General features: G+C 48.0%; 3 protein-coding genes across 9 annotated transcripts; 2 read left to right on the top strand and 1 right to left on the bottom strand.

The window, feature by feature from the left end:
- Positions 1-2,334: 2,334 nt before the first annotated feature.
- On the top strand, positions 2,335-5,245 carry MED11 (mediator complex subunit 11). Of its 5 annotated transcripts, none has more exons than XM_036269364.1 (4): positions 2,335-2,460; positions 2,634-2,764; positions 3,579-3,725; positions 5,156-5,245. In XM_036269364.1, exons 1-3 carry the CDS (start codon positions 2,373-2,375, stop codon positions 3,714-3,716), a joined length of 357 nt encoding a protein of 118 aa, XP_036125257.1. In that variant the 5' UTR covers positions 2,335-2,372; the 3' UTR covers positions 3,717-3,725; positions 5,156-5,245. The 5 variants fall into 5 exon arrangements, with proteins under 5 accessions (XP_036125257.1, XP_036125256.1, XP_036125258.1 ...); XM_036269363.1 differs by having other exon boundaries at positions 3,579-3,721; positions 5,156-5,217; XM_036269365.1 differs by having other exon boundaries at positions 5,159-5,215.
- Positions 4,452-12,251, bottom strand: CXCL16 (C-X-C motif chemokine ligand 16). Its single transcript, XM_036269360.1, has 5 exons — positions 12,025-12,251; positions 11,579-11,717; positions 11,239-11,321; positions 5,116-5,520; positions 4,452-4,664 (listed from the first exon to the last, which is right to left on the bottom strand). The coding sequence occupies exons 1-5, from the start codon at positions 12,092-12,094 to the stop codon at positions 4,597-4,599; spliced, it is 765 nt and encodes a 254-aa protein (XP_036125253.1). The 5' UTR covers positions 12,095-12,251; the 3' UTR covers positions 4,452-4,596.
- Positions 12,252-12,709: 458 nt separating this feature from the next.
- Positions 12,710-18,451, top strand: ZMYND15 (zinc finger MYND-type containing 15). Of its 3 annotated transcripts, none has more exons than XM_036269357.1 (14): positions 12,710-12,789; positions 13,255-13,867; positions 14,311-14,545; positions 14,635-14,790; positions 15,045-15,205; positions 15,750-15,902; positions 16,230-16,310; positions 16,459-16,575; positions 16,692-16,780; positions 16,867-16,965; positions 17,130-17,283; positions 17,368-17,426; positions 17,693-17,853; positions 18,149-18,450. In XM_036269357.1, exons 2-14 carry the CDS (start codon positions 13,285-13,287, stop codon positions 18,318-18,320), a joined length of 2,220 nt encoding a protein of 739 aa, XP_036125250.1. In that variant the 5' UTR covers positions 12,710-12,789; positions 13,255-13,284; the 3' UTR covers positions 18,321-18,450. The 3 variants fall into 3 exon arrangements, with proteins under 3 accessions (XP_036125250.1, XP_036125249.1, XP_036125252.1); XM_036269356.1 differs by having other exon boundaries at positions 12,760-12,789; positions 17,341-17,426; positions 18,149-18,451; XM_036269359.1 differs by lacking the exon at positions 16,459-16,575 and having other exon boundaries at positions 12,760-12,789; positions 18,149-18,448.
- The last annotated feature ends 8,105 nt before the right edge of the window (positions 18,452-26,556 follow it).

Here is a 26,556-nt window from a genome sequence, read left to right as displayed (position 1 = left end):
AATCACTGCATTTTAGTCTTCACCCTAGCAGAACTGGAGTACAGAATTTCAGATTGGAAATCACTTTCCCCAAAAATGTTGAAGGCATGATCCACTGTTTTCTAATCCGGAGTGTTACTATTAAGAGGCCCAGTGCCATTACAATTGCTGATCTTTAGCAAGGGATCTGTTTTCTCTCCAGAAGCTTTTGTAAGACCTTTGAGTCTAGCGTTCTGATATTTCATGATGTGCCTTGATACTGGGTCCTTGATGGGCCCTTTTCATCTGGAAGCACAAGTCCTTCCTTACTCTTCATTTTCTTTGATCTCTAAGCCCCCTGGACTGAATCTCTAATTTTCCGTTTTGTTCTTTTTCTTTTTCCTATATGCCACCTCCTTTCTATTGTTTTACTCACTGGGACAGTGCCTCAATTTCTCTTAAGTTATTTTGCTAGATTTTCATTCATTCCCTTGTGGTTTTATTTTTGGAGTGTGTTTTCTTGGATTCAATCCTTTATTATAGTATCTCGCATAAAAGTATCAATCTTTTTTTTTTCCCCCTTAAATTTTACATTGTTTAAAATGTTGTTTTGGTTAATTTTTTTCCTGTTTATTTTGGTCTCTGCCTTTCATGTTAGAAAGTTTCTTCAAATATCTACAAATCCTTTGTCTGCTCATATATAAGGGTGAGGTGCTAGGAAGTTGACTAGAGGATCTATGGACATAGTTAGGACTTGCCAACTGTAGGTTTCACCATGGGGTGATCTGGCTAACAGCTTTGTTGGAGAACCCCTGAGGTTAATACTCTGGGGTTTTTTCTCTGATTAGTCAAATTCCCCAAATAAAAGCCTTCCAGTCTCTGATCTGGTTGGCAGAATTCAGGAAACCACTACTCAGTAAATAAACTTTCACTTTCTCTATTTTCAATACAACTGTTCCCAGGTACCCTTCATGCTAAAGACCCTCTGTTTTCCATCTCCAACAAAGAAGCTTCCAGTAATATGATGGGTTGGGGATGAGTAGTTGCTGAGATATATGGAGTAAAGAAGATGGGAGAGGCCTAACTACTTCAAAGAATCCTCCTAATTTTAGTACCACCTACACCACAATTGTGATACCACTAATACCAGTAATTTGAGGATACATCAAATTGCTTCTAAACCTTCTTCACTGCTAGCTTAGTTACCACTTGTCCTTCTATTTTCCAGTTTCTATCTAAAGTTTTGCTATTAACTCCTCTTTCTTTTTTAACCCTTTATAAAATCTATTGTTATTTTACTAGGATTTAGGGATGGAAAAGTTAAATGCTAGATCCCTCAAGTTTAACTAACCCTGTGCAAAATAGCTTCATTCTCAATCTTCCAAAACCTGCCAACATTGATCTTTCCAAAAGGGTAAATTTGTCATAACACACTTCTTTAAAATCCTTCCAAGTTCCCAAATGCCTTCAGAACAAAGTCCAAATTACTTATCTTGCAAACCTTTTCCTGATCTGTCCCCTCACTCCAGTCTCACCAGTCTCACCAAACCACCACCATACTCCATTCACTCCAAACTAAATCCCTTGCTGTCCTTCAAATGAGCTGGACCCCTTCAAGCACCATGCGCTTGCCTTTACCATTTCCTTGTTCCCCTTCAACCAGGTAGATACCTGATTAACCCTGAAAATTCCGTTTAAGCAGCACCTCCTCCCAGAATCCTTTCTCTGTGCTCCTGGTGATAACACCCCGGGCATATCACTAACAAAACGCCTATTCCTTTATCGCAGGAGAGTCCATCATTCATTTTTGTAATCCCAGAGGCCATCACATAATACAAAACCAGAAAGGGGAAAAGGCTGAAATAAGCAAGCTTCTGAGAGTATATTGATAGTCTATGTTTCAGTTGAGCTCCTGTTCAGGAGGAAGTGCTAGGGCGAATAATGTAACGCTCTCCAAGTCCAGCTTTCCCCAGGCCTCAACAGATGGCGGAGCGGAGTGGGCGCACACAGCGGTTCCATGGCTGTGCAGTCTGAAGGAATATCCCAGAATTCCCAACATCATCACCTAGCACTAGCAGATGTTCAATAAATTCTCGTAGAAGAAATTAACTATAGACCAAAACATAGAGTGTCGTGAAGGTGGACTGGTCAGAACAGCCTCTAGCTACAGAACGTCCTGATACTTACTGCCTCTTAGGTAGTCTTGTGGCGGGGCGCAGGGCTGGGCATGCGCAAAGCTGTCTGGGAGTTGTAATTCACCAGGTGGACCGAAAAAGGCGATGCTGCGCTGAGCATCCTGGGAATTGTAGTGTGGACTATAGAGCGCCCTCTTGCGCCTGCGCAAACAGACAGTCCCTTCCGGGTTCAAGCGTCACATTTCGCAAAAGGAGAAAATCCTGTGGGTTCCCAGAGTGATGATGGCTACGTACAGCCTGGCAAACGAGCGACTACGCGCCCTGGAAGACATCGAACGGGAAATCGGCGCCATTCTTCAGAATGCAGGTTTGGGATACGACGACCGGAAGGCAGAGAGCGAGCCCGAGCCGCGTGCACATGCACCAACCCGAAATTAGGAGCGGGGCTGGGGGGGATCCTAGATGCTTGCTCTGCCTGTGTGGGGGTGGGAGGGGCTGTACTAGTGGTCTCTGTAGCCCTGCCCTTTCTCCGCCTGGCAGGTACCGTGATCCTGGAACTTTCCAAGGAAAAAACCAATGAGCGGCTGCTAGACCGGCAAGCGGCGGCTTTCACGGCGTCGGTGCAACACGTGGAGGCGGAGCTGTCGGCCCAGATCCGCTACCTAACCCAGGTGGGTGGTTGGTGGGAGGTGCATTGTGCCCACCCAACTCTCTCATCTTAGCCTTAACCTTCAGAGGGCCCAGGCAGGGCCTTGGCCTCGGGAGCCAGGCCGGACTAGGCTGCACAAGGGGGCACCAGGCCAGATGAGACCCTGGCAGGATCCCTCCATTCCAGGGCTGGTTTCTTACAGCGGTTCTCAACCTGAGGGTCGAAGGACCCTTTCACAGGGGTTGCCTAAGACATAACAGGAGCAAAATTACAGTTATGAAGTAGCAACGAAAATAATTTTATGGTTGGGGGTCACCACAACATGAGGAATTGTATTAAAGTGACCCAGCAGTAGGAAGGTTGAGAACCACTGTTAGGAAAGGTAAAGGCGGCCCTGCCTATTCACTGGACTTCATCACGTGAGCCACTAGATAAGGAAGTCCTGGGAGAGGGCTTGTAAACAATCCCAGCGCCACAGGACTTTGCCCCTAGAAGCTTGACCAGACCTCAGAGGCATGAAACCCCAGATAGCTACATCCTGAGAAAAAGGGACGGGATTGAGAGGATTCTGAAGTCATTACAATAGAACCACTATTTACCAAATTTTTACAATGTGACAGACACTCTGCATGATCTTATTTAATAGGAATTAGTTATTGTCACCCCCATTTTCCAAGTGAGGTTATCAGAAGTTAAGTGGTTTGCCCTAGGTCATCCAGCTACCATGTAGCATAATAGATTCAAACTCTGAAGTAATGAGACAAGACACCTGATGCCTTGTTGTGGAAATGAATAAAGGAGGGGGTGCTTTGTTGACCAATTGAAATGTCCTGTAGGTGGCCACAGGGCAGCCCCATGAGGGCTCCAGCTACTCTTCAAGGAAGGACTGTCAGATGGCATTAAAACGAGTGGACTATGCTCGCCTCAAGCTCAGTGATGTGGCCCGAACCTGTGAGCAGATGCTGGAAAATTAAGCCAAGTAGGTGAGAAACAGTTTGGAAGGAGATCACCACCTGTACCCCAGGACAGAACCTGGAGACCTGTAGGATGAGGGCAAAGGCGGCCATGCATGCCCTGCTGGTCAGAATATATGAGAACAAAGAGGCAAAAGGTGAGAATGGAGAAACTTAAGGACAAAGCCTACCCACAACCCTGCACTGACTCCTCCAGCAGGGTGCTCCTGCACTGCACTTCACAAAAGCTTGCTGACAAGCTCAGACAGGAGATGGAGAGTCAGACACCCAAACCACTTCCCCATATACTTTCATGTCCTTGTCCAGGCTTCCACAGACTTGGACCAATGAAGACACAGTCTTCTGCACTGGAAGAGATAAAACAAGAACTAAGAGTTTTTATAATAAAAACAATAATAATGAAAACAATGAGCTCAGACTATCGCTGCGGCATATGTGGGTGACACAAGGAATTGAGGAAGTAAAACCAGCCTGTATGGTGGCTGCTGAGGGAGAGTGGGAAAGCCCAGACCTTAAGTGTGGGGTCAGGGGAGGAAGCAGGGGAAGGCTGAAATTGGTGTAGTGTGAAGAAAGACTCAGGAAAGGGTAGGGGTGGTGGCAGCCATCAGTAGAGAATTTGAAGCCAAGAATCATGAGGCCAATGTATACTGAGGGAAGAGTCAGTAATTATAAAAATACTTTTTATTAAAGTTTCATACACTTAGAATTCTACCCAGTACAAAGCCATAAAAAATTTTTTTAAAAAGGCAAGAGAAAGATCTAAGAGAGAGCAGTAGCTGGTTAAACATTAAAAAATATGTACAGAGCGCCCACCATGTGCCAGAGAGTTGTTCCTGTCTAATAAATCTATGTGATACTGAATAAACCATAATTTCTACTGTCACAGGTTTCCATTCTTAGCCCAAGTGCTGGAGTCTGTTGCCACACGTGTATATTGAATCTGCAAATCTGAAAAAGATAAATTGAGAGATGAGCTCTGAGATCAAGGGAAGTTGGGGTGGGGGATTGATAGCCTGAATTGGAGAACCACACTCCAAAAAATTTAACCATACAACCTGGTAAACAGTAGGTACTCAATAAAGGTGTGTGAATTAAATAGATGGCTCCCACCTTCCACCCCTTCATCTCCCACTAGCCTGCTCTAGCTGCCATCTCGATGTTCCTCCAAATACTGCCTGGCTTTGAAGGCCAAGCATTGGTCCCTGGGCCCATGGTGGCTTACCTCCCTCCCCATTCTGTGTTCTGGCTTACTCTTCTCTCATAACTTATGGTCCATGGTGCAGATAGCCTTCATATTTGTCTGACTGGGGTGGGTTTCTAGCTATCTGAAAGCTACCAGGGTCAGGATCCCTGCCAGAGACTCTGGTCCCTAATGGAGGGATTCAGGGGTCCACTTTACCTGGACAGTCGTGCAGTGACTGCTTTCTTTTATTACACAGCAGATAGAGGATGACTACAGTGAGGATGAAGACAATGCCTAAGAGGGACAGCACTGGCACCATGACAGATGTTTTAGCTGTAGGACCCACATTTTCATCCATCTGCTTCTGGTTCTCCTCAACCTCCAGACTGTGGCCAACAGAGGAAGTAGTGGTTTCATTGGTGTGGGTGAGGTTTTTGTCCAAGGCCAGCACTTCTACTGGGAGGGTGGGCTGCTGGGTAGACTGCAAGGTGAGTGGCAGGTACGTCTGAGCAGGGATATCCGTGACTGCAGGTGCCCTTTCTGAGGTCTTAGGAACTTGGGTGCTGGGAGAAGGTAAATGCTCCTGGTGGAAAACTCTCTGATAATAAGCAAGTCCACATTCTAAAGAGATAAGAAGTAAGAAATCAGGGTTATGGGGACAGGGTGAAGAAGTAGATAGAAGGAAGGGTAGTGGGTCAAGGAGAACTTCGAGGGAACAGCTGAAGACCAGGAGAGAAAGGCAGGGCAAGAGGTGGACAGTTAAGGGGAAGGAAGTGAGTCAACTGCAACATGAAACCACTGGGATAAGCACGCATTCTGACGTGGGGAGTCAAGAGACCTGGGTTTGGAACCTTGGCTCTGCTACCAAGTAGCTGTGTGACCTTGCCCCTTGTCTCTTAACCTCTCAGAGACTCATTTCTTTCTGCTGTAAATTGGGGATAATTTTAGTACCAAGGGCCAGAGTAGCTGGGAGGATTAAATGAAATAATGTAAGCCTATGGAGTTCAGAGGGCAGTAAGCTTACCACTGATGCTACACAAGACAGCTTTAGATGGGACATGAAAAACATTTTGTTTTGCCCTGACCAGTTTTGCTCAGCGGTTAGAGCATCGGCCTGCGGTCCCGAGAGACCAGGGTTCGGTTCCCGCTAAGGGCATGTACCTCGGTTGCAGTTTGTGCCCGGCCCTGGTTGGGTTGTGTGGGTGGCAACCACTCGATGTTTCTCTCTCTCTCTCTCTCCCTCTCCCACTCTATCTGAACAAAATATCAAAACAAATGTCCTCGGGTGAGGATAAAAAAATTTAAAAAATAAAAAATATTTTGTTTTTTGTTTTTTTATCCTCACCCGAGAATATTTTTCCATTTTTTGTTCAGATAGAGTAGGAGGGAGAGAGAGAAACATCGATTGAAAGGGACACATCGAATGGCTGCCTCCCGCACAACCCAACCAGGGCCAGGGAAAAACCAACCAAGGTACATGCCCTTAGCGGGAACCAAACCCTGCTCTCTCTGGACTGCAGGCTGATGTTTTAACAGCTGAGCCAAACCAGCCAGGGCAACATTTTGTATTTTAATGGTGTATATTTATTTTAGGATAAAAATACAATCAAAACATTAAATTTGTGACTTCACAGATATTGCTTAGGGCAAGTTGCTTTTTAAAATGCTTTAAAACTGGCTTGTGTACACTTAAGATTTATTCATTTCATTGTGTGTAAATTCTACCTCAAAAGAATAAAGGAACAATAAAATATTGAATTCTACTTAGTAATATGCATGCTGAAATATTTGGGGGTGAAGTATAGTCATGTCTGCAACTTGGAAATGCATAAAAAAAATAAGGTGGGACTTCCGGTCAAGATGGTGGCATAGGTAAATGCGGTACTCGCCTCCTCTCACAACCACATCAAAATTACAACTAAACTGCCAGTTTGGCTCAGCAGTTAGAGCGTTGGCCCACGGACCAGAGAGGCCCAGGTTAGGTTCCTGCTAAGGGCACATACCTCGGTTGCAGTTTGTCCCTGACCCCGGTTGAGGTTGTGTGGGTGGTGACCAGTCAATGTGTCTCTCTCACATCAATCTTTCTATCTCTCTCTTCTTCTCTCCCTTCTGCTGTATTTCAAGATAAATGCAAAAATGTCCTTGGGTGAGGATAAAAAAATTTTTTTTTAATTATAACTAAACTACAGAACAACCATCATTCAGAACCACCTGACGAGCTGAATGGAAGTCCTACAACTATAAAATTAAGCAGCTACATTGAGACTGGTAGGAGGGGCGGAGGCGTGGACGGGCTGTTTTCACACCCAAGTGCAGTGGATAAAATCAAGAGGATACTCTGGCTTTGAAGATCCTCCCTGAGGAACAAGAAGTCCCTGTCCCACACCAGGCACCCTGCTCAGGGTTTCAGTGCCAGGAAGAAAAGTCCCCATCACTTCTGGCTATAAAACCAGCGAGAACTGAGGCTGAGGCTTCTGGAGTCCCAGGCAGCTCCTCTTAAAGGGCCTGAGCACAGTCTTACTCGGACTTGCATCCTCCAGGCTCCAGCATGGGGGAGGCAGCTTGAAAGGCACCAGAGACATACAATGAAGAACTGAGTTGTTTGGCATTGGGGTGAGAGCTGGAGAGGCAGCTTTCTCTTGGACAGACTTGCTGTGGGAGGCCGTTGTTCCTTTCATGAGCCCTTCCCTGGGGCAGCAGACAGCTGCCATATCTGGGACTCCAGCAACCTGGCTTATACTGTTTGCCCCCACTGGTGATTCCCTGAGGCCCTGCCCCACCCAACCTTTGGGCTCAACCAAGCTGTTTCCAGTGGCTTTACCATAGGATTGGCCTGTCTTGGATCCTCCTTCAGAGTTTCCTAAAATCTCTCAATTAAGCAGCATCTGGTCTCAGCGAGTCCCATACCTCTTGTTAAGTGGCCCCAGGCCTGGCACTAAAAGCAGCAAGCCTTGGTTCACAGCTTGGCTTTGCCTGGGAGCCTCCAAGCCCAGCACAAGAAGCAGCCATCTACAGATCACTTTGTAGCTTATGCCAGTTGGCCTCAGGTAGAACACATGCAGTGGCTGACCTTGCCCCAGAGCCAGCACACCCACTACTCAGCTTCAGACCACATCAAAGCACCACCACCCAACCACCTCTACAAGTGCCCAATGAGTGGACTCAGTGGGTACCAGAGCCCTGCTAAAAGAAGTCTTGCTCTGTGTGTTAGGCCCCTACACTGCTGATCTTCCAAGGGAGTCAGAGGCCAGTGGTCAGTGGGCACAGCCAGTCCTTGCATCTGATCAGCCTGAGTAAATCCCTTCCATTGACATGCAACAGCAATCAAGACTCAATTACAACAGAAGAGTGTACAGTCTACACAAAGGGTGCACCTTGAGGGCCCAGCTGGGGTGATCAGGGAGGCTGTGCCACTGGACCCTATGGGACACCTACAACAATAGGCCACCCTACAAAGCCTAGGAGATATCACAACTCTACCTAATACATAGAAACAAACACAGGGAAGCAGCCAAAATGAGGAGACAAACATGTCTCAAGTGAAAGAACAGAACAAAATTCCAGGGAAAGAACTAAACAAAATGGAGATAAGCAATCCAACAAATGCAGAGATCAAAACACTGGTTATAAGGATGCTCAAGGAACTTAGTGAGACCTTCAAGGAACTTAAGGAGAACTCCAAGGAACTTAGTGAGAACATCAACTATATAAAAAGGGACCAGTCAGAAATGAAGGATGCACTAACTGAAATAATAATTTACATGGAATCAATAGTAGAGAAGGTGAAGCCAAGAAGCAAACCATCGAATTGGAATATAAGGAAGGAAAAAACATCCAATTAGAACAGCAAAAAGAAAAAAGAATTTTAAAAAATGAGGACAGTGTAAGGAGCTTCTGGGACAGCTTCAAGCGTGCCAACATTCTCATCATGAGAGTGCCAGAAAGAGAAGAGAAAGAGCAAGAAATTGAAAACCTATTTGAAAAAAATAATGACAGAAAACTTCCCTAATGTGGTGAAGGAAACAGACATACAAGTTCAGGAAGCATAGAGTCCCAAACAAGATGAACCCAAAGAGGTCCATACCAAGACACATCATCATCAAGATGCCAAAGGTAGCCCTGGTCGGTTTGGCTCAGCGGTTAGAGCATCGGCCTGCGGTCCCGAGAGACCTGGGTTCGGTTCCCGCTAAGGGCACGTACCTCGGTTGCAGTTTGTCCCCGGCCCTGGTTGGGTTGTGTGGGTGGCAGCCACTCGATGTGTCCCTTTCACGTCGATGTTTCTCTCTCTCTCTCTCGCTCCCACTCTATCTGAACAAAATATCAAAAAATGTCCTCGGGTGAGGATAAAAAATAATTAAAAAAAAAAAGATGCCAAAGGTTAAAGACAAAGAGAGAATATATATATTTTTTATTTCTCACCCGAGGATATTTTTCTTTTTTTTTTTTTTTTTTTATCCTCACCCGAGGACATTTTTCCATTTTTTGTACAGATAGAGTGGGAGGGAGAGAGAGGAAGAGAGAGAGAGAGAGAGAAACATCGATGTGAAAGGGACACATCGAGTGGCTGCCACCCGCATGACCAACCAGGGTCAGGGACAAACTGCAACCGAGGTACATGCCCTTAGCGGGAACCGAACCCGGGTCTCTCCGGACCGCAGGCCAACGCTCTAACCGCTGAGCCAAACTGGCCAGGGCAAGGATATTTTTCTATTTATCATTAGATAGAGTGGGATGGAGTGGGAGAGAGAGAAACAGAGAGAAACGTGATAGAGCCACATCGACTGGTTGTCTCCTGCATGACCTGACCAGGGCTGGGGATGAACCGCAGCTGAGGTACATGCCCTTGACCAGAATCGAACCTGTGGCTCATTGGTTCATGGGCCAACACTCTATTCAACCAAACTGGCCAGGACCAAAGAGAATCTTAAAAGCAGCAGGAGAAAAGCAGTTCGTTATCTACAAAGGAGCTCCCATAAGACTGTCAGCTGATTTCTCAAAAGAAACTTTGCAGGCCAGGAAGGAGTGTCAAGAGATATTCAAAGTGATGAAAAGCAACAACCTACAACCAAGATTACTCTATCCTGCAAAGCTATCATTTAGAATTGATGGACATGTAGAGTGTCCAGACAAGAAAAAGCTAAAGGAGTTCATCACTGACCAAATCAATATTATTTGAAATGTTGAAGAGTCTTCTTGAAGGAAAAGAAGAACAAAAATATGAACAATAAAATGGCAGTAAATACATATCTATCAACTATTGAATCTACAAACAAAATGAGCAAGCAGAACAGAAACAGACTCATAGATAAAGAGAACTTTTTGTTGCTTGCCAAATGAGAGGGGACTAGGGGGATGGGTGAAGAAGATGAAAGAATTAAAAAGTACAAATTGGTTGTTAGACTGATGAACCTCAAAGGGAAGGGGGAAGGGAGGACTCGAAGAGATAAACCAAAGAACTTCTGTGTGTATATGCATAACTAATGGATACAAACAATAGTGAGGGGGAGGCAGGAGAGGGTCAGGATTGGGGAGGAGAGGGGCAATGGGGGAAAAAAGGAGGAACATCTGTAATACATTCAACAATAAAGATAAATTAAAAAAGAAAAAAGAATAGTAAAAAAGTAAAATAAAAATAAGGTAGGTTGTCCTGGCTTGTGTGGCTCGGTTGGGCATCATCCCATGCACCAAAGGGTTGCTGGTTTGACTCCCAGTCAAGACACATGCCCAAGTTGCAGGCTTCATCCCCAGTTGGGGGCGTGCAGGAGGCAGCTGATCAGTGTTTCACTCTCACATTGATATTTCTCTCTCTCTCTCTCTAAAAATCAGTAAAAAAATATTTTAAGTTAAAAAAAATAAGGTATTGCCCTGGTCGGTTTGGCTCAGCGGTTAGAGCGTCAGCCTGCGGTCCACAGAGACCCGGGTTCGGTTCCCGCTAAGGGCATGTACCTTGGCTGCAGTTTGTCCCCAGCCCTGGTTGGGTCTTGTGGGTGGCGGCCACTCGATGTGTCCCTTTCACATCAATGTTTCTCTCTCTTCCTCTCTCTCCTTCCCGCTCTATCTGAGTAAAAAATGGAAAAATGTCCTCGGGTGAGGATAAAAAAAATTTAAAAAATAAGGTATTGATGATAGAGGATGGATAGACGGATGTGCAATAAAGCACAGGATGAACTAGCAAAAAATCATGAAATTGGTAAATAAGGACTGAAATGAAAGTACTTTGGCCAGCGTCAGAATAGGAACGTGAGGTGGCACAGGGGAAAAGGCTAAGGCAAAACAGTAGCAAGGTAGAGGCGCTGAGCCCTGGAAACAGAGCCTGGAGAGGAGGGGGAAAGCTCTTACCTCTTTGATCAAAACAGCTGATCAATTCAATCACCCACAGGTCTTTGCTTCCCCCACATACAGTCCGGTAAGGTAGGTGGAACCTTGAAAAAAAGAACCTGGTCTCAGCTTTGGCAGCTCCCCCACCCCCCAACCCTTTTTCTGGCTCTTTCCTCATTCCAAAGAGGTGAGTTCACCTCCACCCAGAGCAACCCGTTTCTGCTGGACTGGGAAGTTCCTGGAAGGTGGAATAGGTAAGTGAAGGTGTGGAGAATTAAGGCAAATGTAACCCAGAGAGGGTCCTGGAGGCACCTGGCAAGGAGGGACTGTGCAGGCACTGCCCTCTCAGAGGTGGGATTACCTGACAAAGAGAGGACAGCGATCATAGTTTTCCAGTTTTTTTCGGAAATATTCCATGGCTTGAACCACTGGAGGGTAACCAGAAGAAAATGTTCTATCACAGCGACAACTTCCAGCTCTGCTGCCCTCGTTGCCATCGCCTAAGCAGGACAGAGGTGGTCAAGCACAGTTTCCCAGGCCAAGGTGCTCCTCTGGCTGTTACTTATTCTCCAACCTACTGACCCAATGCAGCCTCTCTCCTAGACCTCAGGTCTGATCGCCAAGCTCAACCCACACATCACACCCCCAAAGACGTTCATGATCGCAGCAGGACCCCAACTCCAGGCAGCTGGCCCGCCCCCTGCCCAATCCCGAGACCCTAGCGACCCCCCCCCCCCACACACACACACACAGCCATCTCCTTCCCCGGATTCGGGGATCTGGACCCCTTCCTGGCCCCCAACGAACCTGGCAGAGTCAGCTGCGCTAGCAGTAGGAGCAGGAGCGCGAGGGACTCAGGTCCCCAGCCCCACCTCATCTCGGGGCGTCTGGCCCAGTCTGGCTCCCCGACAGGCTCTGAGGGACGTTCGGCTGGTTTCTCTAAGGCTTTCGCTTCCTTCTGCTCCGCCGGGGAATCCGAGAGATACTGAGGCCGTGGGCACCCAATCCCGACCTAGACTGCGGCGCGAGAGGGCAGCTCCCACCCTCCCTCCCGGGCTCGCAGCGCCTCGAACGGACAGCGCGGTCAGTACCGTCGACTCCGCGCGGCCGGCGGCCTCCTGCGGGTGGGAAAACCCCGGAGGCGGGGCTCCTTCGCCTGCGCCCCCGCACCGGGCCGGAGCCTTCGTCGAGGGCTCGGCTGGGAAAGTGGAAAAAAGGGAAAAAAAACTTGGGCGGCAGAGCGAGGCGGGGCAGGCGGGGCAGGCAGCTACCCGACGGGCTGACTTGGTGCGGCTAAGGGATGTCGGCCGCGCCCGACCGCTCCCCTACTCCGGGTCAGCCCTCCGGACCTGTGACACCCGGCCAGTGTCTTCGCCCGCCGCCTCCTCCAAGATGCTTTCACTTCCCCGGACCTAGTCACATGGCCGAGGTGATGTGGACTAGAAAGTCCACTGACCTCCCGGAACACACGCTGCTGGCTCGCGAGGAGCCGGCCACGGGCTCCGCAGCCCTGACGTCACCACCGCCCACACCCCCGAGGTATTTACCTTCGAAAAGTGGCGGCGGCTGCAGGTACCGGAGTAGTGGAACGGCCGGGAGAGGCTAGGTCTACTGGGGCTCGCCGCCAAACCGATCCAAGCTGAAGGGATGCTCTGGCTCCTGTTCCCTCCTCGCACACCCCACAGACGGATCCAAACTTCCCTCCTTGCCAGACCCTTCCCAATAGGATAAACCCTCCCTTCTCTCTATCCTAACTCAAACCCTGCTTTTGAGGGTTTGAGCCTCAACTTTTGAGCCCCAAATACCATCTCACTCCTGAGTACATCATTAACCCTAATGGTCCACTTTCAAGTCTAGCCCCCATTCTCACCCCCCGGATTCCATCTTCAGCCTCGAAAACCTTATTCTCAGCTCCTAATACTCATCTATAGATCTCACCCTAAGTGACCCTTAAACCCACCCTCCCCCACTTTGTGACCCAGCCCCAAATTCTCACCACCATCCTCTCCCTCACCATATAATCCTTCCTCTGCTTAGTGTGAGCCCAGGCCCTGTGCCCCTGAAGACATGGAGTTTGTGTCTGGATACCGAGATGAGTTCCTTGATTTCACTGCCCTCCTCTTCGGCTGGTTCCGAAAGTTCGTGGCAGAACGTGGGGCTGTGGAGACCAGCCTTGAGGGCCGCTGGCGACAGTTGGAGGCTCAGATCAGAAGGCTACCCCAGGACCCTGCCCTTTGGGTGCTCCATGTCTTGCCCAACCGTAGTGTGGGCATCAGCTTGGGGCAAGGGGCAGAGCCAGGCCCTGGACCAGGCCTGGGAGCTGGCTGGCTGCTGGGAGATGAGCCCCCACTCCACCTTCGAGACCTAAGCCCCTATGTCAGCTTGGTCAGTTTGGAGGAAGGGGGGGAAGGGGAGGAGGAGGAAGAAGAAGAGGAAGAAAATGGAGAGGAGGAAGGTGCAGGCACACAAAAGGTAGAACCAGAGGAGGATGTGGAGCCAGCCCATACCAGCAGGGAGTCCCCCCAGGAAGCAAATCCTCCAGGGGAGCCAGAGGATGCTGAGCAGGAGGAAGGAGGTGGTGAGAATGGCTGCCGAGAGGACAGGGCAGAAGACGAATCTGGGCCTAAGAGGAGGAAGGGACGGAGAAGTGGTAAGAACCCAGGGCTGGCCTGCCCTACCCCCTGCTCAGACATACCCCCCTTCTGAAGCCCTGCTTAGCACTCAGAACCCAGCTAAGAGTCACAAACAAAAGGGTGGCTTCAAGCCAGTCTGGACTGGAAAGGTGTTTTTACTGTCCCACATTGTTTTTGGTTTTGAATTGGAGCCAACCTTTAAATGTTGGAAGGAAAAAACGCCCAAAGTCTGGAGTTATACTGTCCTAAGAAAAACTCAGGTTCTGACGGCAGGCCCACATTTCAGCATGGCAGCAAATACTGGTAGTGTGTGGCAGCTGTGCCCTTTAGAAGAGGCTTCCCCTCTACTTTACTCACTTAATTTACTTGCCTAGCCCCTGTAGGCACTGACTTTGGTACCCCTGACCCTGATCATCTTTGCCACCCCTCCCCTACTTCCGACTTTTCCCTTCTTCTCCAGAGGCTGCCCCCCTGCACCTTTCCTGCCTCTTACTGGTGACGGATGAACATGGCACCATCTTGGGCATTGACCTCCTAATGGATGGAGCACAGAGGAGTGCAGGCAAGGGCTCAGGGACAGAGAACCTTGCTCCTCGGGCCTATGCTCTCCTCTGCCACAGCATGGCCTGCCCCATGGGCTCCGGAGACCCTCGAAAGCCCCGGCAGCTTACCGTGGGAGATGCCCGGCTGCACCGGTACAGAAATCTGGTATCTGAGGGTGGGGAGGCCTAGGGGCCTGGGCTTCTGAACCCTGCAGCCTGACGCCCTGTCCACCTTCATTCAGAGAGCTGGAGAGTCTGGTCCCAAGGCTGGGAGTGAAGTTAGCCAAGACCCCAATGCGGACATGGGGTCCCCAGCCAGGCTTCACCTTTGCCTCGCTTCGGGCTCGAACCTGCCATGTTTGTCACAAGCACAGCTTTGAAGTGAAGCTGACACCCTGGTGAGCAGCCTGCAAAGATGGAGTGAGAGGAAGGAAGACCCCAACAGTCAGGCAAACAGAAAGAAAGCAGGCCGGTGGGGGACCCTGCAGACAGACAGAGTGAGGGACAGGGAAATGAGATGAAGAAAACAAACTGTTAATGGCAGAGAGAATACAGACAAACAGACCAAGTTTGGGCAGCTACAGGGCAGACCGATGGCAGACAGAGGATTTAGAGATTAACACTGGCTGCCCACCACTCCCTGTGACCCCAGCCCCCAGTGTAGTGCTGTCTTGTACTGTGGAGAGGCCTGTCTCCGGGCTGACTGGCGGCGATGCCCAGATGATGTGAGCCACAGATTTTGGTGCCCAAGGCTTGCAGCCTTCATGGAGCGGACAGGGGAACTAGCAACTCTGCCTTTTACCTACACTGCAGGTACCATAAGGAGGTCAGGATGGGGAGAAGAAACTGGGACAGGGTCTTTGTGTCTGAGGTCTGGATGTCTCGGAACAGGGTCCTGGAGGTTAAGTGCCTGGGGCTGGAGTCTGGATCCCGGGAATAAGGGCTGGATACTAGGCATTTGGGGCCCAGGGTTAGACACCTGAGGCAGGAGACAGGGTCTTCGGAGTTAAGGACTCAGCATCTGGGTCTCTGAGAGAGTTTAAGGGATTTGGAGCTAGTGATCCAAACACTTGCTGCCCAGTTCCAACGCTAACTGATGACCTTAAACAAATCATTTTATTTTTTAGCACCTTAGTTTCCTCATCTGTAAAATAGGGATACTTACAAATGTTCCCAGGGAATTGTTAAAAGAATTCTGTCGGCTGGATGCCTGCTATACTGTAGAGACTCAGAAATGTTAGTTCTCTCCCTGACTAGCACCATACTCAGACCCAGGGTCCTGGGGAGAGGCTGAGGAGAGCTAAAGTCTGGGGTCCTAGCCACCAGGCCCTCAACCCTTCTCCTTCTCCTTCTCCAGAGGTGACCAGTGAAACCTTCAACAAGGAGGCCTTCCTGGCCTCACGAGGCCTCACTCGTGGCTACTGGACCCAGATCAGCATGCTGATTCCAGGCCCTGGCACCCCCAGGCACCGCCAGGGCAGCACACCATCCCTCAGCCTTCTTCTCAATGGTGCATGGGACCTCTCTTCAGGCCTGGGCCTCTCAGACCAGAGCAAAGGATGGGAGAAAATAAAGTTGTCTGGGTCCCAGATAACCCCTCCATACACACACCAAACCCTACCACTTCTACCAGGGCCATTGCAGTCCTTTCCCCAGCCCTCTAAGTCACTGCTGCCCTACCCATCCAGAAACTATTCCTGGCAGCCCCTGCCCCCATCCCTGTGCTGCAGTTGCAGGGCCTCTCTCAGCTAATACAGCTCCTTCGGAAGGGAGAGGGAGACATGTCAGGTGGGGTCTCCCTGACGTCAGGCTCCTCTTCTTTCTTTCCTCCTCTCAGGAGATCCCTACCAACTTCTCCAGGGGGACGGGCCTGCCCTGATGCCTCCTGTGCCCCCAGATTCACCCAGGGGCCTCTTTGGTGAGCTGGAGGAGCCCTGTAGGAACTAGGGATAGGGACAGGGACTGGAGAGCCAGCAGTCTGGGTGGCTAAGATTAAGGGGACTATTAGACTGGAGGTGTTGGGGCTAGACCTGGGGCCAGGTCCTCCAGTAACCCACTCTCCCCAGGCTCATGGCAAGATTACTACACATGGCGGGGCCTCAGCTTGGACTCCCCCATGGCTGTGCTTCTCACCTACCCGCTGACTGTGTACTACGTCATCACCCACCTGGTACCCCAGTCCTGTAAGGAGAGCGAGCACAGGGGGAGGAGTACTTAAAGAGGGGCAGCTGGGAGCTGGTAGGGGACAGGAGGGAAGAGGAAGGAGATCATATCCTCAAATAGCTACCTTCTCACACAGTCCCTGAGCTCAACATCCAGAATAAACAGTCACTGAAAATCCATGTGGTGGAGGCCGGGAAAGAGTTTGACCTTGTCATGGTGTTTTGGGTAAGTCCTCCAGGCCCAAAGGTTGGGCTTTTGGGTGTAAAAGCGAATGCAGGATGGGACCCCGATCTGTCCTCTCTGTCCTTTAGGAGCTCTTGGTCTTGCTCCCACACGTGGCCCTGGAACTGCAGTTTGTGGGTGACCGTCTGCCCCCTGAGAGTGACCAGCAGCATTTTACCCTGCAGAGGGTGAGGGCTGAGGGGGGGGTCTCTGCTCTTCAGCCCTGATCCTCCTACTGCCCTCCTTATTGGGCCTTGCCCTTCTGCTCCCTCCTCCCGTCTCTTGTCCTGCCTGATCATCCTCCAGTACCCTAACTCCCAGTGGTCTCTCCACCTGACTCATGGCTCCCCAGGATGGCCCCGAAGTATCTGTCCGTCCTGGTTCGGGGGTATCAGCACGGCTCAACTCTGGAACTAAGGAGAAGGGGAGCCGAAGGGACCTGCAGATCAAAGTGTCTGCACGGCCCTACCACCTGCTGCAGGGGCCCAAGCCTGACTTGGTTATTGGTAAGAACCGGAGGTAGGAGTGTGGGTAAGGAGGGAGAAGAAACACATGGCAGCCAGCTGTCCCTGCTCTCCCTCGGTCCACAGGATTTAACTCTGGCTTTGGTCTCAAGGACACTTGGCTGAGCTCCCTGCCTCGGTTACAGGTGGGCAAAGGGGCAAAAGGGAACTTCTCTCACCTTCTGCCCAGTCCCTCCTCCTCTCTGAAAGTTCTTGCTTTTCCACCACCTGTTCTACAGACCCCGGGCTGCCCACGGGTCCTCTTGCCCCTCTCTGTGCCTGACCCACGCCTCTCTTCCATCCCGGTCTATCTGGGTCCCCAGTTTTCAACCCCGTGTACAACCCTGGCTGCTCGGGAGGTGGGGGAGGGGGAACCTCTCTGAGAGTGTCTGAGGCCCGGCTCCCACCCCAGTCCCTCCGAGTGCCGGCTTTCTTCACCGAGAGCAGCGAGTACGGCTGTGTGATGGACGAACAGACCATGGCAGTGGCCACGGGAGGGGGCACCAGCCCCCCACAGCCCAACCCCTTCCGCTCCCCCTTTCGTCTCCGAGCGGCCGACAACTGTATGCCCTGGTAAGGCCCCACACCCTCCCTATTTCCTCCCGGACCCTTAACTTCCTACTCTCTGGCTGCGCATCCTAAACCCATCCCTACCCTCGCCTTTGCTCTCCTGGGATGCTCCTTGCCCCAGCCCTACAACCTGCCTTTTCTGCCCCGACTACTCACCACCCCTGGCGGTCTCGACAACCCCAACACACCCTTTACATTCAACTCACAAAATCTCTCCAACTCCTCGCCCATCCCCTAAAGATTCCTGCTACCCTCTGGCTGGCGGGAATTCGCCCCTAACGGTGCCACACCCCCTCAGGTACTGCAACGCCTTCATCTTCCATCTGATCTACAAGCCTTCGCAAGGGAGCGGGGCCCGCCCGGGGCCCGGGCCCGGGCCTCCAGCCCCAACTCCAGCCGCGCCTCCCGTCTCCGCCCGACGGCGCCGAGGAGAAAAGAAACCTGGGCGGGGGGCTCGCCGGCGGAGGTGAGGGCCCAGAGGTAGCGTCCACCCCCTCCCCCAACAGGCCTCGGAAAGGACCCAAAACACACAAGGTCGAGAGCGAGGGAGGCTGGTTGGTGGAACGTGGAAAAGGTAAATAAAATTGCTTGTTTGAAACCACTGAATCAAATGCTCATAACTGGGTCACTAAACGGGGAGGGGAGGAAAGGATTTAGGGATGATTTATTTTCCTCCAGCTTCTTTCGGTCCCTCGGTGGCTGTCCCCTCTCTTGTTACTCTGGCCCTCCTTGTTAATCCCAGATTTCTTCTAGTGTGTATGTGGGTAAGTCACCCCCCAACCTCCACCCCGCCAGTAACCCTCAGAGACCTGCTCCAAAGAGAGAACAAGAAGTGGAAAAAAGCTTCTCACTGGGAGTCAGGGGAAGCACACAATGTCCCAGGGGCACACAGACCCCTTGGTTTATATTTTAAAAAGGTCTGCCTGGCCGGTGTGGCTCAGTGGTTGAGCATGAACCCATGCACCAAGGAGTCGCCAGTTCAATTCCCCACCAGATTGTGGGGCAAATCCCCAGTGGGGAGCATGCAGGAGGCAGCCAATTGATATGTTCTCTCTCATCAATGTTTCTCTCTCTCTCTCTCTCTCTCTCTCTCTCTCTCTCTCTCTCTCTCTCCTTTCCTCTCTCTAAAATCAATAAAGAAAAAAATGTAACTGTCCAAGTTAGAAATCTGGAGGCCATCCTTCACTTCACCTCTCATCACACATAACCAATTAAGAACCAACACCTGCTGAGTCAGACTGCTAAAGTCAGTCAAATCCACCAGTTTATGTACAGTCCCACTACAAACTCCACCACAAACTCATCTCCACATTTCAGCCAGCACATTCCTTCTAAAACAGACAGTCAAACAAATTGTCTCTGCCTCCAAATCCCTTCAGTGATTTCACTCTGCTTGTAAAGTTCTATTCAGTGTTTTTTCTTCTCTTTATTGATTTTTGAGAGAGAGGAAGGTAGAGGGAGAGAGAAATAGAAACATCAATGAAAGATAACATCGATTGGCCGCCTCCTGCATGCTCCCCACTGGGGATCAGGCCCACAACCTGGGCATATGCCCTGACAGGGAATCGAACCAGCGACCTCTTGGTGCGTGGGTTGACGCTCAACTACTGAGCCACACCTGCCAGACCTAAAGTCCCAGCTGGTGTGGCTCAGTGGATTGAGCATCATTTCATGGACTGAGAGGTCCAGGTTTGATTCTCTGTCAGGGCATATGCCTGGGTTGCAGGCTCCATCCCCAGTGAGGGGTGTGCAGGAGATGTTTTTCTCTCACATTGATGTTTCTATCTCTCCCTTCCTCTCTCTCTAAAAAATTAATAAAAACATATTTTAAAAATAATAAAGTCGCCCTGGCTGGTTTGGCTCAGCGGTTAGAGCATCGGCCTGTGGTCCGGAGAGACCCGGGTTCGGTTCCCGCTAAGGGCACGTACCTCGGTTGCAGTTTGTCCCCAGCCCTGGTTGGTTGTGCGGGTGGCGACCACTCGATGTGTCCCTTTCACATTGATGTTTCTCTCTCTCTCTCTCTTCCTCTCTCTCCCTCCCACTCTACCTAAACAAAATAATAATAATAATAATAATAATAATAATAATAAAGTCCCCTTGAGTGTTAGAGGGGCTTACTCTCATGAGTATAGAAAAGGAAAAAAATAGTGGAGAAAGGTGGAGACACCACCTTAATCAAGCAATTCAGATTAAAGAAATAAGTCATGTTAACATCATACACTCCCTGACATGACTCAATGAGAAGGCTATATCACCACTGTAGTATTCTTTGCAAAAATCCATAACCTCAGCCCTGGTCAGTGTGGCTCAGTTGGTTGGATGTAGTCCCAGGCACCTAAAGGTTACTGGTTTGATTTCTCGAGGGTGCATGCCAGGGTTGTGGCTTAATTCCCAGTAGGGGGCATGCAAGAGGCAGCCAATTAATGTGTCTCTTTCATATAGATGTTTCTCTCTCTCTCTCTCTCTCACTCTCTCTCTCTCCCTCCCTCCCACTCAGTCTGAAAATAAATGGAAAAATATCCTCAGGTGAGGATTTAAAAAAAAAAATTCATAACCTCAGTCTAATCATGAGAAAACATCAGACAAATTCAAATGATAAAACAGTCTACAAAATATCAGACCACTGTTCTTCAAAAGTCATCAGAGGAAACAAAGACCAAGAAACTGACAGGTTGGAAGAGACTAAGAAGACTCGACAACTGCCCTGGCCGGTTTGGCTCAGCGGTTAGAGCGTCGGCCTGCGGTCCTGAGAGACCCGGGTTCGGTTCCCGCTAAGGGCATGTACCTCGGTTGCAGTTTGTCCCCGGCCCTGGTCGGTTGTGCGGGTGGCAGCCACTCGATGTGTTCCTTTCACATCGATGTTTCCCTCTCTCTCTCTGTTCTCTCTCCCTCCCACCTTACCTGAACAAAAAATGGAAAAATGTCCTCCGGTGAGGATAAAAAAAAAAAAAAAAATTAAAAGAAGACTCGACAACTAAATGTGCAGTGTCCTGGATTGGATCCTGAAACAGAAAAAGACATTAGTTGAAAAACTGGAGAAATCTGAATAAAGTCTGTAGTTAAGCTAATGGTATTGTATCATTGTTAATTTCCTAGTTTTGATAAATATGCCCTGCTTTTATAAGATGTAACGTTAAAGGAAGATGGGCAGAGGGTATATGGGAATTCTCTACTACCTTTGCAACTTATCTATAAATCAAAGTTATTTCAAAATAAAAAGTTAAAAATCAAATTCCAACTCCTTACTGTGGCTTATAAGGTGTCCCTCTCTCTCTGTCATTCTCTTTTGTTATAAATATTTTATTATCTAAGTTTTCAAATATTCACAAAAGCCAGGAGATGTAGTATAATGAGCCTGTACGTAGCTATCACTCAACTTCAATTATCAGCATTTTTCCCATTTTATTATTACCCCCTGTGATACTATGATGTAGTAAGAAATATATATTTGGTCTTTCCAGGAGTTCCTGGCATAAAACCCTTGGAATTTCCACTGCTATAGGAATGATAGGAGTATCTTTTGTCATTCATAAATTCCTTTCAACCATACTTGTGTTTATGCTAATGAGGTGACCCTAGGTGAGCCCCTGTTTAACTTCACAATGAGGGCCAGTTGCTAGAGGACCAACCATGTGATTAGAGGGCTAGAACTTTCAGCCCCACCCCTAAACCCCCAAGGAGATGTCAGAAGAGCTAGAGATAGAGTCAATCACTAAGATTTATTCAATCATGCCTCCATAATGGAATCTATAACAACCCCTACCCAAGGGAGTTCAGAGAGCTTCTGGGTTGGGGAGCACACAGAGGTGCTGAGGATGGTGCACCTAGAGAGTGTGGAAACTCCACACACACCCCTATACCTTGCCCTGTGCATCTCTTCCATTTGGCTCTTCCTTTATACTAATCCACTAATAGTAAACTGGATTCTACTTCCTGAGTTCCCCGAGTCATTTTAGTAATTAGTGAACCTGAGTGAGGGGTGGGGGGCCATGGAAGCCCCTGATTTATAGTTAGTTGGTCAGAAGTGTGGGAAGTCAGGACTTATGATTGGCATCTGAAGTAAGGGACAGTTTTGTGGGATTAAGCTTACTGTCTATTTAGTGTCAGAACTGACTGAATTGTAAGACACATAGTTGGTAGGTGGGTAGTTAGAGAATTAGTTGGTGAGGGGGAAAACATAACCCACAAATTTGTTGTAAGAAGTCCTGATAGTAAAAACAGTTAAGCTGGTATCAGAAGTAAGATTTTCTAGATTGGCCCTGGGTCATAGAAATTTATTTGTTTGCTTGCTTGCTTGCTTTTTAATTGATTTTAGAGAGGGGTACAGAGAGAGAGAGAAACATCAATGTGAGAGAGACACATTGATCAGTTAGCTCTCCAACATGTCTTAATGGGGGATTGAACCCACAACCTAGGTATGTACCCTGAATGTGAATCAAATCCACAACTCTCCAACTAATTGAGCTCCAACTAACTGAGCCATAGCAGCCAGAGCCATGTGGTTTTGCTGCCAGATGGGCCAGTCTCTAGAGGTGACTCAAGCCTCAAGCCAAGAAGGTTCTTGGCTTCTTGCAGGAAAGAATTCAAGACGTGAGCCAGACAAAAGTTTAAAGTGGAAATTGAGCAGAGACAACCAAGAAAAGTCACTCCATAGACAGAGTAACAGACTCTCTTCACAAGAGAAGGAAGAGAGACCTCAACCATCTCTAAAGGTTGAACTTATATGTTTATAGTTTTGTTATTGGTGAAGTGCCCTTTGCATCCCCACCTGTTACCAGTAGAAGTGGAGTTCTTGCAATGTTGTAAGGAAAGGAATTTCCTGAGATTCACATGGGAGGATAAGTGATCTTTATTTCCGTGGAATTAAACTCTGGGTTTCCAATGTCCCATTTCCCTTTGTCCTATCATGATAGAAGTCCAACCTTGTCTTCAGCAGGGTCAAAATAAAAACCAGTGTCCAGAGTTTCTGCTCCATTTTAAAATCCAGTCCAGACTAGCATCCTGCATGTGGGCCACGCAGCTGCTTAAGGTCACATGGTGGGCAAGCACACAGGCGAGTTTGGCTCACATAAGAGAGTGCAACAACAAACAGGAAGCAAGAGAGTGCAAAGCAAACAGGAAGCAAGAGAGAACTCTTTGTCTGGGGATTATGACTTGAAACTTAAACCAATTAACCCTTCAGGATTTCTCATACTTACAGTGGCTTTACCTCCCCCAGTCCCCCAGCCAGTTATCTTTTTCCCAGGTTAGACTGACAGGCAAGCACCTTCCCTCTGTCACCCCAACTTCACTGTGCATGTGTCCATCTTCCTCTTTGTTTGATCCCTTCCCCCAGTGATTTGCAGGGAATAGACCAGTGGTTCCCTGGGGAGCATGAAGTTGTAGTTTCCTGGTGAAACTGCCCCGATGACCATGCTTAGAATGATGTCTGGCCTCTTCTTTACTCTTTTACTATTATTAATATAAATATTATGACAATAACAGTTTGTATGGGAAATTGCTGATATGGGGAAATACAGAGTGGAAAAAAACATTGGGATGAACTTTAACCTTTACAAGGTATATTTTGTGGTCTGTTTTCCCTTTATGGTGTGGGTAAATGCTAAGGTATGGGGGAATAGTTATTCATCAGTCTTTGCAGAAATTTTCTTTGTCCGGAGGCTCTTTGTGGTCTGCTTGCATCTCAGGTCGGCTGAGTTTTGTGTCAGGCAGCATGGAGCAGGCCCCTGATTTAAGTTTGTTTGACTTCAGTTAACTTATATAGCTTTCATGCCCCTTTCCTATATTAGTTTGGGAAAAGAAAGCATGAAAGAGGAGAAAATGAGGAAACTTTGATTCCTGGGTGGTCACATGGTCTCCTGGAGCGGCAGCTGTGCTGCAATCATTTACTGAAGGTAAAAGTTACAAATGAAATTTAGAATTGGATCCAATTCCCACGATTCAGTTCACTGGATGCATAAGGAAATGCAAACTAATAAGGAAAAAGTGGCCCTGGTTTGTTTGGCTCTGTGGTTAGAGTGTCAGCCCCACATACCGAAGGGTCTTGGGTTCAATATCCCCAGCAAGGGCACATACCTGTGTTGCAGGTTTGATCCCCGGCCCAGGTCGAGGTCGTGCGGGAGGCAACCAATCAGTGTGTCTCTCTCACTTCAATGGAAAAATATCCTCAAGTGAGTATTAACAAAAAGAAAAAGGAAAAAGTGAAATATACAATCCCTTGGTTATTGTCTGTAATAGCTAAAATGCAATTTAAAAAAAGGGTTCTGGGTTGGACTTTGATGCTAGCTAAGTTCAAATTTGAGCCACTAGCCTCAAAGCTGTCCATAAAGTGAATAATTTTGCTGGGACAACAAAAAGTACCTCAACGGCCTCTAGTCACTAAGAAGGTAGTCAATATTGGGGGAGGGCAAAACCAAGAAAGTTCTGAAACCAGGGCGTATAGTGCAGTTGCTTCATTTTATAGGTCAGTATCAATTTCCTAAAGAACCTTTACTAATATGGATCAGAGGAGTGACTCATACAGGAGCAATAGCTTTGGCATTAAATGCTACAGGGTAGACAAGCATGTTTGGGTTGATATAGTACCCACAGCTCCTTATAAAACAATCACAGGTGGCTGTACACAATAATCCTGAAGCTAACTAAGGGCCCACCAAAAACCACCTAATTAGTATAAAGGCAGGTATGGTTGAAATGGGCTTATTAGGAATAACAAAAGATATTCCTCTCACCCCTATCTATCACTCAAGAAATTCCAAGGGTTTTATAAGTACTACTGCCAGGAGCTTGGGACAAAGACCAAACATGCATTTATGATTATATCACAATATCACACACCCTCAGTTTCTTCTGTTTTAGAGCACACTCCAGACATCAGTCATCTTACTCATGTGCATCTGTAACTGATAAGGGCTTTTAAAAAATGTAACCACCATGCCATTATCATACCCAATAAAATTAATAGTTATTTTTTAATATCCCATAATATTCAGTTCATATTCAAATGTCTTCAATTATCTTAAAGATGCCTTTTACAGTTGGTTTGTTCCCATCAAGAAATAGAGATCTACACATGGCTTTTGATTGTTATGTCTCTTAAATCTCTTTTATTCTGTAACAGATTAACCTCCCTGTTCTTTTCTTTTTTAATTTTTTTCCTTTATTTATTTTTAGAAAGAGAGGAAGAGGGAAGGAGAGAGACAGACCCATCCACAAGAACATCAATTGGCTGCCTCCTGCATGCCCCGACGGGGGATTTGGCCTACAATCCTGCCATGTGTCCTGACTGGGAATCAAACTGGCGACCTCTTGATACATGGGTCAATGCTCAACCACTGAGCCACACCAGCTGGGCTCCCTTTACTTTTTTATTCTTTTTTCTTTTCCTCTCTCTCTCTTTTTATTTTTAATTTAATTTCTTTTATTATTATTTTTTAGCCTCACTTGAGGACATTTTTGCATTTATCTCCAGATAGAGCAGGAGGGAGAGAGGGAGGGAGAGAGAGAGAGAGAAACATCGATGTGAGAGAGACACATCAAGTGGCTGCCACCCACACGACCCCAACCAGGGCCAGGGACAAATTGCAACTGAGGTATGTGCCCTTAGCGGGAACTGAACCCAGGACGCTCTGGTCCTCAGGCCGACCCTCTAACCACTGAACAACTGGCCAGGGCTCTCTTTTTTGAAGTAGCAAAAATGTATAAAAAATTGAAATGGGGCACATACAGTTTATGATTCCACCTGTAAGGAGGTTGGGAGTTGCCATTGTGTCCTAACCAACTTCCCTTTTCTTTTGTTTTAATTTTCATGCCACTGAACAGAAGAGAAACTGAATCATTTGTCTTATGGAACATTCCTCTTTCTGGATCTGGCTGATGATTTCCTCGGGGTGGTTTTTAATTTGTTCATTTATCTCCTTTAGTTCCTGTAAACTGGTAGTGAGATCTAGATGACAAGGGCCTTTTAGTGTGACCCCTGCCCACATCTGCGGGATGATTTCATGCCTTTCCATCCACCCCCTTGCTGTCCTCCAGCCAGATGCCTCATTGTGGAACTTCCCAGTTTTCTTGCTCAACTAACTTCTCTCAGCCTAAATATCACTTCCTTAGGGAGGAAGGACTTTCTTAACCCCCAGATAAGGGTAGAGTCCCCTGCTACGACCTCACGAAGCCTTGGATGTCCCCTACAGTCATAAAAGGGAAGCTTAGGTCCCTGGTGGACTGAGAGGAAATAGAACCTTTTGCCACTCCCTTGGCAAGAAAGTAACTTTTTCCTAAATTCCTGCATTTTACTGCATAAAAGTATAAAAGGATAGGATTCTCTCTGAGTGGTGGAGTTACTAAGGATTTGTTTATTCATTTTGTTTAGCTGTACTGTTCATTTTTCTTCCATGAACACACAGTGTGTTTGTAATAAAAAGGTTTAATTTACAAATTGCTCTCTTTAATAATCCACTTACTAAACATTGATTGAATGCACTCAAGCCTTTGTATTGGACCTTAGAGAGATGCAATGGAGAAAACAGACATATACTGGTTCCTGCCTCCGTGAAACTTCCGGTCTATGGCAGGGTTAGGTAACTATGGCCTCTGCCCATATCCAACCCAACGCTTGTTTTCATATGGCCTGCAAGCTAAGAAATCAAAAGAAGAAGACTATTTCATGATGTGAAAATTATATAATATTCAAATTGCAGTGTCCATAAA

The sequence above is a fragment of the Molossus molossus genome, unplaced genomic scaffold (assembly GCF_014108415.1).
Source record: "Molossus molossus isolate mMolMol1 unplaced genomic scaffold, mMolMol1.p scaffold_m16_p_19, whole genome shotgun sequence".
Classification (NCBI taxonomy): domain Eukaryota; kingdom Metazoa; phylum Chordata; class Mammalia; order Chiroptera; family Molossidae; genus Molossus; species Molossus molossus.
The sequence above is the reverse complement of the archived record's forward strand: the minus strand, read 5'-3'. Positions and strand labels throughout refer to the sequence as shown.

What these genes read in the sequence shown, in the direction of transcription:
- MED11 (XM_036269364.1), top strand. Translation starts at nt 2,373, where the DNA reads ATGATGGCTACGTACAGCCTGGCAAACGAGCGACTACGCGCCCTGGAA. An exon ending in CGCCATTCTTCAGAATGCAG is followed by an intron (nt 2,461 to 2,633) that starts GTTTGGGATACG and finishes TCCGCCTGGCAG; the next exon opens with GTACCGTGATCCTGGAACTT. An exon ending in AGATCCGCTACCTAACCCAG is followed by an intron (nt 2,765 to 3,578) that starts GTGGGTGGTTGG and finishes AATGTCCTGTAG; the next exon opens with GTGGCCACAGGGCAGCCCCA.
- CXCL16 (XM_036269360.1), bottom strand. Translation starts at nt 12,094, where the DNA reads ATGAGGTGGGGCTGGGGACCTGAGTCCCTCGCGCTCCTGCTCCTACTG. An exon ending in AGCGCAGCTGACTCTGCCAG is followed by an intron (nt 11,718 to 12,024) that starts GTTCGTTGGGGG and finishes TGTCCTGCTTAG; the next exon opens with GCGATGGCAACGAGGGCAGC. An exon ending in GTCACTGCACGACTGTCCAG is followed by an intron (nt 4,665 to 5,115) that starts GTAAAGTGGACC and finishes TATCTTTTTCAG; the next exon opens with ATTTGCAGATTCAATATACA.
- ZMYND15 (XM_036269356.1), top strand. Translation starts at nt 13,285, where the DNA reads ATGGAGTTTGTGTCTGGATACCGAGATGAGTTCCTTGATTTCACTGCC. An exon ending in CCTCAGCCTTCTTCTCAATG is followed by an intron (nt 15,903 to 16,229) that starts GTGCATGGGACC and finishes TCCTCCTCTCAG; the next exon opens with GAGATCCCTACCAACTTCTC. An exon ending in ACCTTGTCATGGTGTTTTGG is followed by an intron (nt 16,781 to 16,866) that starts GTAAGTCCTCCA and finishes TCTGTCCTTTAG; the next exon opens with GAGCTCTTGGTCTTGCTCCC.